The following is a 14,476-nucleotide window of genomic DNA, read 5'->3' on the forward strand; positions in this document are numbered from 1 at the left end:
TGCCCTTCGGTTTTCTCCCTGGTCGGTGGTGGGTCTTGACTACAGGCCTCATGCAATAGCACATGCCTCCATATTTGGACACGCTGATCGAACCGAGGGATGAGGCTTTCACACGATCCTCCTTCAAATACACTCCCATTCCTCCCTCCCATCCATCCATCCCTTCCCCCTTCCCTCTTTTGTGCCATCGTTTTAGTCCAGGGAGTTCCATGCTCTCTCCCTCTCCTTCCTCCCCTTGTTCCTTTATCTTTTAATCACACTCCAAGGAATTAATGGAGCATCTATGACCAGACTACTCTATGAGCTGGATTTTTGAGTTCAGGCCTACAACAGGACCCTCGTCCCATCATCCCAGCAGAGGTTAGGGTGTTGAGACCAGGTTCTTACAGGATCCACTTCTAGGTGTGCAAAAGTGCAAAACATGAACAACAATCAAACTTTTTTTTCATACATATTTTGGTTTCTTTTCTGCTCAGGTAACAGTAGGTCTCGAGTTGGAACCATGAATCAATAACAAACTGATAAACAAAATTGGAATTTTATTATTATCTTTTTTTAAGGATATTTTTGGGGTATTTTTTGCCTTGATTTGCCTTTAGAATGGTTGAGGGAGACAGGAAATCGGGAGGCAGAAAAAGGGGGGATGGCATGCAGTAAAGGGCCGCCCGATGCAGGATTTGAACCGGGCCGACTGCAGCGAGGACTATAGCCTCTGAATATGGGGCGCCTGCTCAACCCACTGCCCCACACGGCGGCCCAAATTGGAATTTTTTTTATCAATAAAATCAAAATCACATCCAAATACAAATACAAAATGCTGTAAGAACACATGTTTCTTTTATAACATCCACCAACTCTTCTTTCTGTAACTCCAAGTGTGTGTGTGTATATGTGTGTGTGCGTATGCAAAATGTAGTGTAGTGGGTTGACAGGGGCAGTGACGCACTCCAAGTGTCACTGCGTCACTTGAATAAACACAGACACACACACACACACGCATGCATGCATACTCACAGCTGTTAACAAGGCATTTTAGTGTTTCACTTCACAGAAGCTCAGAGTTTCTCTCGGGGAATGTGTCGTTCAACAGCAGAGGACAGAGGACAGTCCTTGAGCAAGAAATGACCAACCTTGGCCCTGATGCAAAGAGGACACTAATGACGGCTGGCACGTCATTTTGTTTTATGCATGTTCACACTCTTGGCCACATATTAACTCTACACACACTGGCAGGTTAACTGTGTATGGTATTAAAGTATGCATATGCAGCAGGCTGGCTAAGGCTTTATCTCCACATGACATATTTTAAAGGGATAGTTTACCCAAAATTCAAATTTCACTCATTATCTACTCAACCTCAAGTCGACTAAGAGCTGTGAGAATTTTCACAGTCCTCCGTGCCTTCTCTGAGTTACGGGGGGGTCTGTGTAGTAGTATTTGTCCATATAATGGTTGTGAATGGATACCACTTTTCTTTGTCCAAAAAGACACACCAAAAAACATCCAAATACCTCCATGCTGCTCGTCTGTAATGTCCCTCTTGTATTGAAGCCCCAACATGAGAAATTGTTCCGCCGGTCAGTGCAAATCACGCGAGATTTGCACTGACACAGGAAGAGCAGTGAACTGAGACACTGGGAGCTTCCGCTACAAACAAGCTTAAAATGTAGACTTATTTAATTTTTTTCGGAACAATTTCTCATGTTGGGGCTTCAATACAAGAGGGACATTACAGACGAGTACTATGGAGGTATTTGGATGTTTTTTGGTGTGTCATTTTGGACGAAGAAAGTTGGTATCCATTGACAACCATTATAGACAAATACTGCTGCGCAGACCCCCCGCCCCGTAACTCAGAGAAGGCACGGAGGACTCTGAAAATTCTCACAGCCCTTAGTTGACATGAGAGTGAATAGATAATGAGTGAAATTTGAATTTTGGGTGAACTATCCCTTTAAGGTGAGCACCAATGTGCTTGAACTGCATAGTCTCGTTTGAGTCACACAGTTGTTGCATGGGGTGATTCATTCTGCTGTATGCCATGGATTCACGATGCCCCTCATCAAACATACACACATGTGTATACACACACACACACACACACACACACACACACACACACACACACACACACACACACACACACACACACACACACACACACACACACACACACACACACACACACACACACACACACACACACACACACAAACCTCCCCCACTACCCTAAGCTAGACTGTGGGAAATCCTTGGGAAAGGGTTATGACCAGAAAACATGTTCCGTCTTCTCTCTCCCTCCCTCCCTCCCTCCCATTCTCCCTCCGTCTCTCTTCTCTTTTTCCCTCTAATGTCACACAATTCTCTCTTTCCACAGACCACCAGGGAACAGAGCTTTACATGCTTTTTATGGCAGGACTTTGACTGATACAGGTTTTGAATGCCAGGACATGTATTTTTAAATACCGGTATATATATCTCAAATAATGCTGAAACACTGACTCTGAAAATAAACACCCATTTATACCCTTTTAAAGCATCACTGATTTGCAGTATTTGATCTGAAATCCAGTGGTTACATAGAGTCGCACTACTTTGCATCAACATTCAACACTAACTCAAGGAGAAATCCATCATCCAACACGGGTAGAGGCACTGGTTTCAGCACTAAACTTAGTCTCAACTGACCAGCATGCAATGAAATGACTGGATATACAGTATAATAGATAATGTGGAACTATATCTCAATATGCTCCTGTTGATACTCAACACCAACAAATGCTGAACAGAATACCCCTTCATGTTGATGCTGAGACCAAAGGGAATGCTTGAAAAATGACTGAAGAGGGCAGGACAAGGAAAAGCGGGTTCATCAAGGAAGTAAGGCCTTTTGGTAAACAGACAACTCCCCTCTAACTCGCTACAGGGTATAACTACTGGTGAAGTCTCACAAACATTGTTTGGGACAGCACGGAAAACACTGATACAACCCCTCTCCACTGTATGAAGGAGCCAATTATTACCAAATACAAAAAACATACATCTTTGTTTTGATTTTGTCTAGAATGAGTGACTGTCTTGAGAGAAACTTTAAAACTTCCAACGCAGTAGATAACTTAAAATGAATATGCTGTAAGCTATGAAAGATGTCACTGCATGTCCTCGAACTGTTGTTTGCATGCTCCATATCTATTGTTGCAGCCACTGAAAACAGCATCTCCAGCATACTATTGCTGGCACGCACACACACACACAATAGCTGCTGTTGCCATGTTGCCAAAAAAGCTGTTACAAAAGTTAAAGAATTGTAAAAGTACATGCATACACGTGCAAATCAAAGAAGAAGCAGATAAATGGACAACAGGGACGTGACTGCAGAAAAAAAATGTGCGCAAATCCAAAATGAAAATTTACAGAAAGCTTAGACACAGCACACAGTCAGTATTCGACCTCTGCTATGCTGAGAGTTGAGCATTCTGTGTGAGCAAGTCAATTAGTAACAGTTTGGCAGGAGTGTCAGGTAGGCCTTTGTCCACAGGAAGTGGAGTATCAGGACCGTCAGAGTTTTATGAGTGCATGCCAAGGTGGAGTCCAAATTTCCCACATTTTACCCAAAATATCATCCCTGCAGGAATTGAAAAAAAGCCACATATGGTGGCCTGGTGGTCCAAGCTGCTGCTTAACATCACTGTAATGTCCATGACTCAAAGCCCAGCACAGACCTTGATGAATGTTATCCCCCTCTCTCCTTCTTCTTTCCCACAGCTCTTCCCTGCCTCTGTGCTGCATGCTATGAACTGAGAGTTACTTTGCCCAAAAAAGCCCATGCTGGTAGCGCATAGGATTTTCACACAACTTCAGTGTTGATGCAAGTCAGCTTTGTCAATATCTACTTAATGTTGAACTATTTTCTGGCTATTTAAAGCCACGCATTTGTCTGCCAGGCCTAAAACTACCGCATGGTGGCACATGGGAATAAAACGCAAGTCACCTTCTGTGTAATAAAACAGTAAATGAGATGAGGGAGCGAAAGAATCAACCTGTACCAAGTCATATTTCAGTAAATCATTACATGGGCATGTGGCCATGATAAAGTCTTTGAGATAGAACTGTGATAGCATTGTCTGTTAAATACCTGTGACACACGTCTTTATGTAATGTGTAATTGACTTGACTATTCAACCTGCTAATTCTAGGTAAAACACACTCATACTCTAGGAAGACTGGACAGACTTGTCAAAATGATTAAATATGAGCAGGTGACTCATCTATTCAAAATTGACTTAATTACAGAAATTAACTGAAGACTTCGCCCAGAAATAGCACAGCATATTGCATGGACAACAACTCTCTGGAAAGACCAGTTAAAATATGTGTGCGCGCGTGTACACTCTGCACATCTGCAATCAGACTAGGACAGGGCTGGGCATGCTTATCTACACTGAACACGCACACATGAACACCGTTGACTCAACACATTCTTGAGCAACAGGAATGACAAACTTCTCGTGAAATATGTCGGCTGGATGAATAGAATAAGCTCCATTAGACAGCTGTGTGGGAGACACAATGACTGAATGTTACTAGATCTACCGAGAGAGAGAGAGAGAGAATAACACAAAGTGTATATTTGGGTGCAAGTGAAGATAAAAGAGCAACTGGATTTCTATTAGGAGAAAAGGGAGAAAGAGAACAGGCCTCAGAAAGCTCTACCTACTGTATGGTCCTCCCTTGTTATTCTGGAGGTTATTTCATTTGCTAGTTAGCTTGCCATCACTGTATAATTATGATTCAGTGCCAGATCTACATGATCCCTTTTCTCTCTGGAACAAACACACAGTATTAATGATAATAGAATAAGGATGTACCTAATATAATATTGTTAGAGGAGCATAATGTCGGTAATTGTAGGTCCACTCATGTGCAGTATGTGTGTGTGTGTGTGTTCACTGGAAAGACAGTCAAGTAATGCATTTTCATCTTATGTATTTAGTTACATTTTATTTACCTAGATAAATTACAGTTTTAGAAAATGTTTGTGTTGCAGGGTTGTCTGTTGTGAGTATTGTCAAAAGTAAGAGCTGGTGCTCATTTCTGAATGAAACACACTCTGCCCGGAAAGCATCTGAAACACCTCAGAAAACCTTTATTAGTAGAATATATGCAATTTGTAGTAAAGGGGTTATAAAATATTTCAAATCAAGTATGCGGTCTTGACAATTACAACTTGTAAGTAGCAATAACAGTGACCTGTCTGAAGAGAAAAGAAATACAGAAGCTGTGGATTCCCTATACTCTACTGTGTACCCTTCAGTCAGACTTTTACCTCGGCTGCCTCAGAGTCCTAAACACTAGAAAATACACATTGAAGAATTCAATCAGATCGACTCATGTCATGTAACAAAGGGCATTGCTTTAGTGTAGGCCTACATAAAACACCAAGAGAGGAGTGTACCAAGAGACAGGTCAAATATCAAGAGATTTTTTCTCCCAGGACATTATCATCATAAAGTGAGCGATAAATCATGAATCCTGGTCTCATTAACACACTAGCACTGAGATGATGACCATTCATAGGATAAGGTCTTTGATTGTAACAAAAATACTGCAAATTCTAATGAAATGATAACCTAGGTTAATAAAACTATAATATTAGAAATGTTATCATCTCAATAACTCACATTTTTATATTTTTTTCTGTCTCCTTTAGGCATTAATTTATGTCTGATTGACACAGGTTCTGCTCTGATGCTGGACAGAATTTTTGTCTTTATTCCTTGCAGCCAGTCACAGACAGAGACACTGAGACACACTTGCATGACCAGCTAGTCAAGTGATTACAGTTGACGTTTGAACCTCGTAGTGAGAGCGATTCTGAGAACCAGTGATGTAAGAGTAGCTGGGCCGAAGCAACACCATGATGGGTCACCAGCCTGAGGGCAACTGTCTCCTATCAACTACATACAAAAAAAAAAAAGCCCCCTCACAAACACAAATGCAACACACAGACACACAGGGAAGCAAGATATGATTTATGTATCCAAAGAACCAGAAGGTATGTTTAAGATAGTGTGTGTGACAGTGAAGGAGGAAGGCTATGCAAAAAAGCTGAGAGGGAGAGAGAAAAGGTATAGATAAAGAAAATAAAACAAGCATACAGAGTTTGAGGAAGTCTGAATCATTTTAAAGGCTCTGTTCTCACCTCTCAGTGATAAATCTCAGTGATAACATGAGCATCTATGTATATGAGCCACAAAGACTTTCACCAATCAATTTAGTTTTATGTTCTGGATGCTTTATCTCTATCATAAAACATACACACACAAACACAGATACAGATACACAGTCACTTGTAGAGCATGCCGTGTATGTGGTGCTGCCGCTCTCACTGACAGATGAATATCTGAAGAGGTGAGGCAGTTAGAATACAGCAGAAAGAACACATTTCCTGGTGCTCTAACTCTTAGCTCATCTCTTCCTTCTCCGATGTTCTGTAATAAAATCTGAACCCGCTTAAAAACAGCGTAAACTTTGGCTGCAGAAAGTAAACAAGTAATACTCTCATTCCTCTACTGCCGTCAAGACACTCTTGTTGTGTCAAAGGAGCTTTTCATACGTCAAAAAAATCATTCAAAATATTAGACCTGAAATTTTCAGTACGTTTGCCTGGAAATTACTTGAAATGTTGTTAAGTTTGTCAGCTGAGACGATTCTGATCATCGGCTAGGCAAGTAATAAAGTGCAAATTTTGAGCTGGTAGAATAGGAAAAGCACAGGTGTTATTAAATATACTGACAATGATTCCCTGGAAGCCATGACAGTGTGACAGTGAGTCAGCATGAACAATACCCGGACCCTGAGACTCAAGCAGCTAAAAGCAATTCAGCCATCATTCATTTCATTATTATACACACCTGTGCTTTTCTTCTTATGACATGTCAAGATGTTGCCTGTGAAGAGGCCTGCTATGAAGAGCCTCAATGAATGTTACATGACATGAATCACCATCAGAGAAGTTATTGTATGTATTAACCCGTTCTTTGAAACTCACTAAATTTCAAACCAAGTGATGAATGTCTGTATTTGCCACTTAGATCAGAGTCATTATGATCTATGTACATGTGAAATTGCCATTACTGCACAAGATTAAACAATAGGAAGGTGAAGGGATTTCCACTGTCGTTAGTCTGCAGAAAAGGATTTGCCAACCAGCATTATCTATGATAAAGTATATAGTGGATTGAAAATCAACGTATTTTTCACATCAATGATCTTGCTTTTACAAATTATTTCACAGAAAAACAGTGGATGGGGACAAACACAGAGTAAACTATCAAAGCCCATGACCCACTGCGGTCTGGCCTGGTTATGATTAAGGATCTGCCATTTGGTGCTGCATATTTAGGTGACACATTTGATTTAACGCAGATTAACCAGCCTCAGGGCATGGAGTTCTCACTGCAACACACTGTACTGGAATACAAATATGCACACACAAGAAGTACCTCTGGACTCACACGGATTGAAACCGACAAGGTGCCAGTGTCACCGACACCATGAGAAGGGTTCAGGCTCCAAATCTCGAGTCTGCAGGTGCACAACTTTCCTGCTATACTACACTGTAAAGTTAACATTTAGACACAGGCATACAGAGAAACTCTACAACCTCATTTGCCCAAACTAGAACATTCATCAAGGGAAGCCTGGAAAGGTATTAACACAGCATTGACGGACAGAATATAAAGACAAGCTAAACAAACAAAAAATATTGGGGGCACGAAACCGCAGTCCTTGCCACCTGCAGTGAAATACAAGTGTGTATGTTTGCCAGGAACAGAAATGGCAGGGCTGGATTAGAGAGGATGGAGGAGACACAAGCAGTCAGACAGAGAGACTGGAAGCAGCCAGTGACACGAGTGAAATTCAGATTCAAGACCAAACGGGAAAATGGAGGATGTAAAATCACAGTCTCTCACTGGCAAATGATATATGATATGAAAAATCCCACAGCATCAAACAAGGCTTAATATTTGTTCTCATAAGTACGCATGTGCTCCAATTAGAAATTACTTAAAAGGGATATTTCAACATTTTGGCAAATTCACCTATTGCCATAATCCCTATAGTTTTCGGAGTAGGTTTATTACCTTTAATTGTCGGTGCAAGTTGTTTTTAGATTGGGGAGGGGGGGGGAGGAGATGTGAGCTCTGCACGGTGCGCTGTATTTCCTTCATTACCTATTCAATAAGTGATAGTTTAAGTAATAGTGATAGTTTGAAAGCATGAGTCCTGTTTTATGTTTTCCAAATAGCCATGGTAATTTTTTAATTTTTAATTTGACCCTTTTTACACTTTAGAGCAGCTTATTTAGCCTATTATATTTCAATTTCATAAATGGATTGTGGATATGAAATACAAGTAAACTGTACTTGTGTACTTTTCAGAAGTTTGTACAGTTCAAGCTTTAACCATCTTAGACCTCTCATCTATCACTCGAGTGCTCTGAGCCTTGAGAACATTGCTTATTTTGCCTCACACTTAAACCCTTTACTGCATACCTGCATAATTAATACATTTGTCAACAGAGAAATGACTCATCCCTTCCATGCGCTGCATTGCGCGTGATGGGAGATTGTTTGTGGCTCAATCATCCTTCACAATCCATTACATACATCATTTTAAGTGCAATTCAGAAACAACTACTGGGAAACTACAGTATCTTAACAAGTGACAGCATTCATGGTCGAACAAAGCTCGGTTTGCGCTCAGGTCTTGTTTAAAGGAGAGCAGGGAGATGGGTATTCAGGGACTACCAGAAAACGAAAGGTTGAAAGCACGCTATCTGAGACAACTCATTCAGCCTGCTGTGGGATCTAGAGCAAAGCCTTGACAGACAGACAGACAGCGCTAAAGTAGAGTTACACAACAGGCCACATGCACAGGCCTGGGTGACAGGTGAGAGTCTGGGGCAATGAATGTGATAACACCATGAGAATAAGCACAAGCAGAGAGAGGGATGTGTAACATGGGGGGAGGGGGGGCAGACAGCCAGTGGGAGGTGAGGAATTAAAGAAATAAACCAAATGATTCAGTATACCACACATGAAACTGATTAAATGATTTCTGAAACCTCAATTTTTAAAACTGTATACATTTTAACAAACTATGTAGCCTACCTGACCAGCTACTAACTGTTGTTTGTGAGATTCAAGAGAAATGGAGGAGTGGTTTGATGTGCAATGAAAGCAAAAGCTTATAACTGTTGTAAAAGAAAATGGGCATGACAGTGGGCCCAGTGATACAACAATTCACAAAACTTCAAAGAGAATGGATTTGATTTTCAGGGGAAAGGATGCCTCAAACAGACAAACACATTCAGGTGGTTTGAAAAATCACTGGCAAATGAATCAATCTCAGATGAGCAAACAAACATCATCAACACCTACAAAAACGTCATTTTTCCAGCTATTCAGTCTCCTGTGCAAAACAGCTGTTACCTCGCTCAGTATAGCCTATGATGCCGGCTGTTCATTTCTCTCAAAAAGAGGGGGCATGCTGATTTCTGAGAACGATTTACCTACAAAAACCTGTGCCAAACACTTTCCCTGTGCTACAGAAGCTAACTGTTAAGGTCATCTCTTTCTCTGAGCAGGAAAATGTGGGTCCCTCTTTCAGCTGGAAACTAGATGCCATTCTCCCCTTTTCTCTCCCTGAACAAAGGCTGCATGTCAATATCTCACTCTGTCACTGTTCACTAGTCTGGAAATAGAGAGTGATGGCACCATTTAGAGCCAAGTGTGAATATACTCTGACATAAGGCCTGACAATAGAACAGACAGTCTCTGTTCACTAGAGACCTAAGATTAGATGGTCCACGAGGAATTCCCTGCTGGAGAGATTAGCTCCATTGATGCTGCTTTTCACAGACTATTGAGACAGACTGAGTGTGTTGGTGTCTGGGTTTGTGTCTGTGTGGGTGTGTGTTTGTGTAACAAAGGTCCTTCATATCACCAGAGCTCCAAGTGCTGTCTTAGAAAAACTTAATCTGACCAGCAGCAGAGTAAAACAAGCAAATATGCACTTTAATTTTTAAGTCTGTGACCATCAAAACATTTTTATCTTCTGTTTCATGAATGACCTATGGCATCCCCGTGCACTAAATGCAAGGCCTGCCTTTAAGGTTTACTGCCGAGCACACAGTTGCAATTGCTGAATTGATGAATTTTCCACTTAGCAAGTAGCATGATCCATGCATGGACTAGCAGCAGGCAGTCAAGTCACATTTCTTTCCATATCTTTTACCAGCCTCTGTCTGGTCTCTGTCTGCACCATCCCCCTACTATTCCTATCCTACAAGTAGCGGACACAATATGGTGATCAACTGTTTAATCCAGTGGAATCAAGTACAATACCTGCTTCAGAACAGTAAAGCCGGTCGGCCCTCCTCTTACCAACTGCGATCTCTTGCTTCAACATTCTAGCCAACCACAACAACAAGCCACAAACACAGTCAGGGATAAGAGGACAAACAGCCTATGAAGGTTATACACTGTTTGCATGATTTAAAACTGCACTTAGTCCAAGAGCAGGCCTGATCTGTGTAGTAAAACTGACCTTGTTTGACTGCATCTTAACTACTTGTTCAAATACACTGAGGCCATCCTCATGCCATAACTATCCATTAATAGTATTACTATGTAACATTTGTTGCATAGCAATACTATTAATGGATAGTAACTTCAATATGGAGCTCCAAATAAATCTGTAGAGTTTCACTCCAAAACAACAAACTTAAAATGTATACACATTTGTGCAAAACCAGCATTAGGAAAATATTTCCTTTTGGAGTGGACAATGTACGTCCTTGAGCAACAAAACTACATTAAATACACTATAAACTGGCCTATGTTTCACATGTTATTAAATACTTCAATTGATTTGTTTTCTTCAGAGAGATATTCCCCCAGCACTGACAATGACAGTTAGTATTACAAGTCAATGTTGAAATATAGCCAGTTGAAATAAACCAAAACATGTCTCTCTTCCTGGTGCTCTAATCTCTTGATCTTGTAGCCTGATCTGCTTCTGTTGGTGGCTGTTTCAACAGGACTAACTGGTCAGATAACATATTTTAGTGCTGTCTAGGCACGCAGTGACCCCACTCAACCTTGATGACTGACCACATTGAGAGAATGTAGACATTTAACCTTTATCCCGTACACGTTTGAGTTTATTGAAATGACATGGCCTCTTCTTATCATGTGTATTTAGCCTTTGCTGTCCTCTTCACCTTATTATCACAAGTTGAGTGTTATCATAAGCCAGGCTCAATCAGCTTTGTAGATAAACTCATAGGTAATTTTCTCTTTTTTTTCTCATGTCAAATCATTTATGATGAATTTGTGTTCAAGATCAGTGATTCTTTCTTTCTCTAATATCCAACTTCTGTTACACCGAGGTTCAGTTCATTTAAAAAAAGCATATAGAACAAATATGAACTTACCCTTAAGTTTCTCCACCGCGCTCTGCCCAGCTCTCTCTGCCACGCGCCCATCCTCCCTCTGGTAGCGGTCATCCAGGAATCGAGCGGTGGCCTCTGACAGGTGGACCTTCCCTGCCATGCCCAGCTGCTCCATCAAGTTGGCCAGATTGACATCATTCGACCACACATCGAACTTGAAGCGCTTCATTCCCAGGATCCCACACAGGACTGTGCCCGTATGGACACCGACACGCATGTCGACGGTCTCGCACGTCTCCTGGCAGAACTGCTCGATGGCCTGGATCATGCCCAGGCCCATCTCCACGCAGCAGTAGGCATGGTCCGGTCTGGGCTCGGGGCATCCTGCCACACAGTAGTAGCAGTCGCCCAGAGTGCTGATCTTTTCACAACAAGTTAGTTCACAGAGCCGGTCAAAACGCCCAAACAGGTCATTGAGAAGGCCCACCAAGGCTGGCGCTGACTTATTGGCAGACATTTTGGTGAAACCTACAATGTCTGCAAAGAGAATGCTGACAGGCTCCATGCGTTTCATGTTGAAGGGCCTAAATATGATCTGTCCGCGAGGGATGGAGGTCTTCTTGCGTTTGTGATTGTTGTGAGGGTGATTTTTGGGGTTTGCGGCACTCGGGGCTTGTGAAGCTCCGCCACTTCCTCCGCCGCCCACTGAGACGGCCGAGGCAGAGCATGCACCGGAGGAGTAACGTTTGCCAGAGTTCTCACCGCCGCCCTCATCATCACCCTGCTTCATCAGCTCGTCTGCGACTCGCCGTGGCATGACCGAGTGGATCATGCGCTCCTTCAAGGCCTTCTCCACTTCTAAGTCTTTGCCATGCATGATGGCTTGGCCCACTTTGAGGAAGGTGCTGCGGGAACGCACCTCGGACATGATGAACAGGTGGATGCCGATGACATGGGCACAGAGGTGGAGCAAAGCTTTGGCTGGGCCCAGCCAACGGAGTGTGTCTCCTTCCCAGTTGGAAGCTGGACGTGCTAATCCTGTTTCCAATCCTGTATCGTAACTTTGAAGCAATGGCAGCCATCCTAATGCCTCGAATAATATAGAATAGAGGAACCCCAGCATCACGGAGGCATACAAACGGACATGGAGGACACTGTATAACAACAGCAGAACCTCCATACACAGGGAAAAGGTGCCTACAGGGGATATGCAACAGGTTGAAGATGGTGCAGCTGCATCTGGTGAGAGATATGAGGTATTCCCACCACCAGCCCCCTCCAGCTCAGTGTAACCTGCAGTCTGAATCTGTGGAGCTAAGGTTATGGCAAAGGTGACCGCTATCAAGAGTAGGGAGGTTTGGTTGTACAGCCGTGTGTACGGCTGGGTGAAGGTGAACAAAAACAGGAGCACTAGGAGGACCAAAAAGGAGGCGGTGGGGGCCAGGAAGGTCAGGGGGTTGCAGCGGTCACTGTTGACCCCAAAGTACACGCCCCAGAGCACGGCCGCCACGGCCAGGTAGAACAGGACATAACGGAAGCGCCGCTGTGTCTGAGGAAAGCACCTCTCCTGGCACGCCTCCTCCAGGATAGAGGAGTCAAACTTGGGGTCCCAGCACTGTGCAGCAGAGCGCTCGAACAGCGGCGGCGCCTTCCTCTGCACCCTGGAAGTGGAAGTCAGAGCTGGTCTGGAGTCTGCTGAGCTGCAGCTGGAGGAGATGCTGTATTTGTGGAGGTTAGGGTTCATTTTACTCACAGCCCCAAAGCCTCCAGCTCCTCCTGCTCCACTGCCTCTCAGTGGCTCATGTTGATGCACGTGTGGCGCGCTGTTGGTGATCCGCACGGTGACTGCACCGTCCCCGCTGGAGTCGCAGCTCACTTCCGTGCCATGCATGAGAAGCTGCCGGTGATGTTGCAGAGTGGCCATATTGACTGGTGTGACGCGGAAACGAGGGGGGGTGGGGGTGGTGGCGCGGGGAAAGGTGTTAAATATTAATACAGTATCTTCTGATGGCGCCCAGCAATTACACGCGGTGCGTGGGCGCCGTGTGTGCACATGTGGCACGGAGAGGAGGGAGAGGGAGAGGGACAGGCAGGCAGACGGAGAGGGGGAGAGAGAGAGCAAAGGTGTTTGTAGGAATAATCACACTGCATGAATGGTGAGCACGGCACAGACGTCTTTGCTACGCACACAGCAGCCTGCACACTCACTCACACAAGACGCGCCGTTCCAGTTTCTTGAGCAGTTCATTATCCGACCCCGGGTTTGCGTCAGTACTCACATTACATGTATCCTTCTCCAAAGAGGCTCTGGGTTTGAGCCCGGCTTTCTCTCCAGCTGCGGTAAAAACACTGTCATCACTCTTTCTGCCTCCTGAATTGAACATCCTTCTCGGAAAGGACTGGTTAGTGATGCAACGGTTTTTTTTATGCCTTCATCAAGTCAGTCCTGACGTTACATGACTGGAAATTACCTCCTCTTGGATGTGCGCAATATTTCAATACTGCTGACATGACAGAGTCAGACAGCTTAAGGAAAAATGGCCAAATTTCTCTTCATTCCGAAATAACTGTTTGTGTGTGTGTGGAGGGAAAAAAAAACACACAGTGCTGCTCAGGTCCAGGGCTTCATTGTATGAGCAGATACAGATAAGCTATAGGATGTCAACAGTTGTGCGTTGTGCACAGCAAGTGGCTACAAAAGTTACACTGTCTCTTATCCCTGCAACGTGCGTGACAAATGGTCCGTTTCTGCGTCCTGTCCCTTCTTAAGAACACCCCAAAGTCTTGTGGTTATGAACAGCTAGTGCTGAAATAATGCGTGGAAACAACACAAAAATATTGTTTCTGAAGTAGCAATCAGATATCTCAAAAAATGAATAATTCTTGCTTTACATTAATTTTACATACTGTGATGGCTTCACATAAAGTATTGCCCATCCAGGAATTAATTGTTCATTTCGTTAATAAAAAAAAAGGTTTATGTGTAATTAAGCAGACTTTACCATCCCTTCTTGT

At 43.2% G+C, this 14,476-nt stretch overlaps 1 protein-coding gene across 1 annotated transcript in view; it reads right to left on the minus strand.

Annotated features, from left to right (window-relative positions):
* Positions 1 to 14,006, minus strand: part of LOC310991268 (adenylate cyclase 9) — a 34,531-nt gene extending 20,525 nt beyond the window's left edge. Inside the window, exon 1 of the mRNA XM_083978908.1 lies at positions 11,504 to 14,006. Within this exon, the coding sequence (XP_083835034.1) occupies positions 11,504 to 13,385 (1,882 nt within the window). The 5' untranslated portion in view covers positions 13,386 to 14,006. The remainder of the gene's footprint in view (positions 1 to 11,503) is intronic.
* Between the last annotated feature and the right edge of the window lie 470 nt (positions 14,007 to 14,476).

This window comes from Trachurus trachurus (assembly GCF_905171665.1).
Source record: "Trachurus trachurus genome assembly, chromosome: 1".
Taxonomy (NCBI): Eukaryota; Metazoa; Chordata; class Actinopteri; order Carangiformes; family Carangidae; genus Trachurus; species Trachurus trachurus.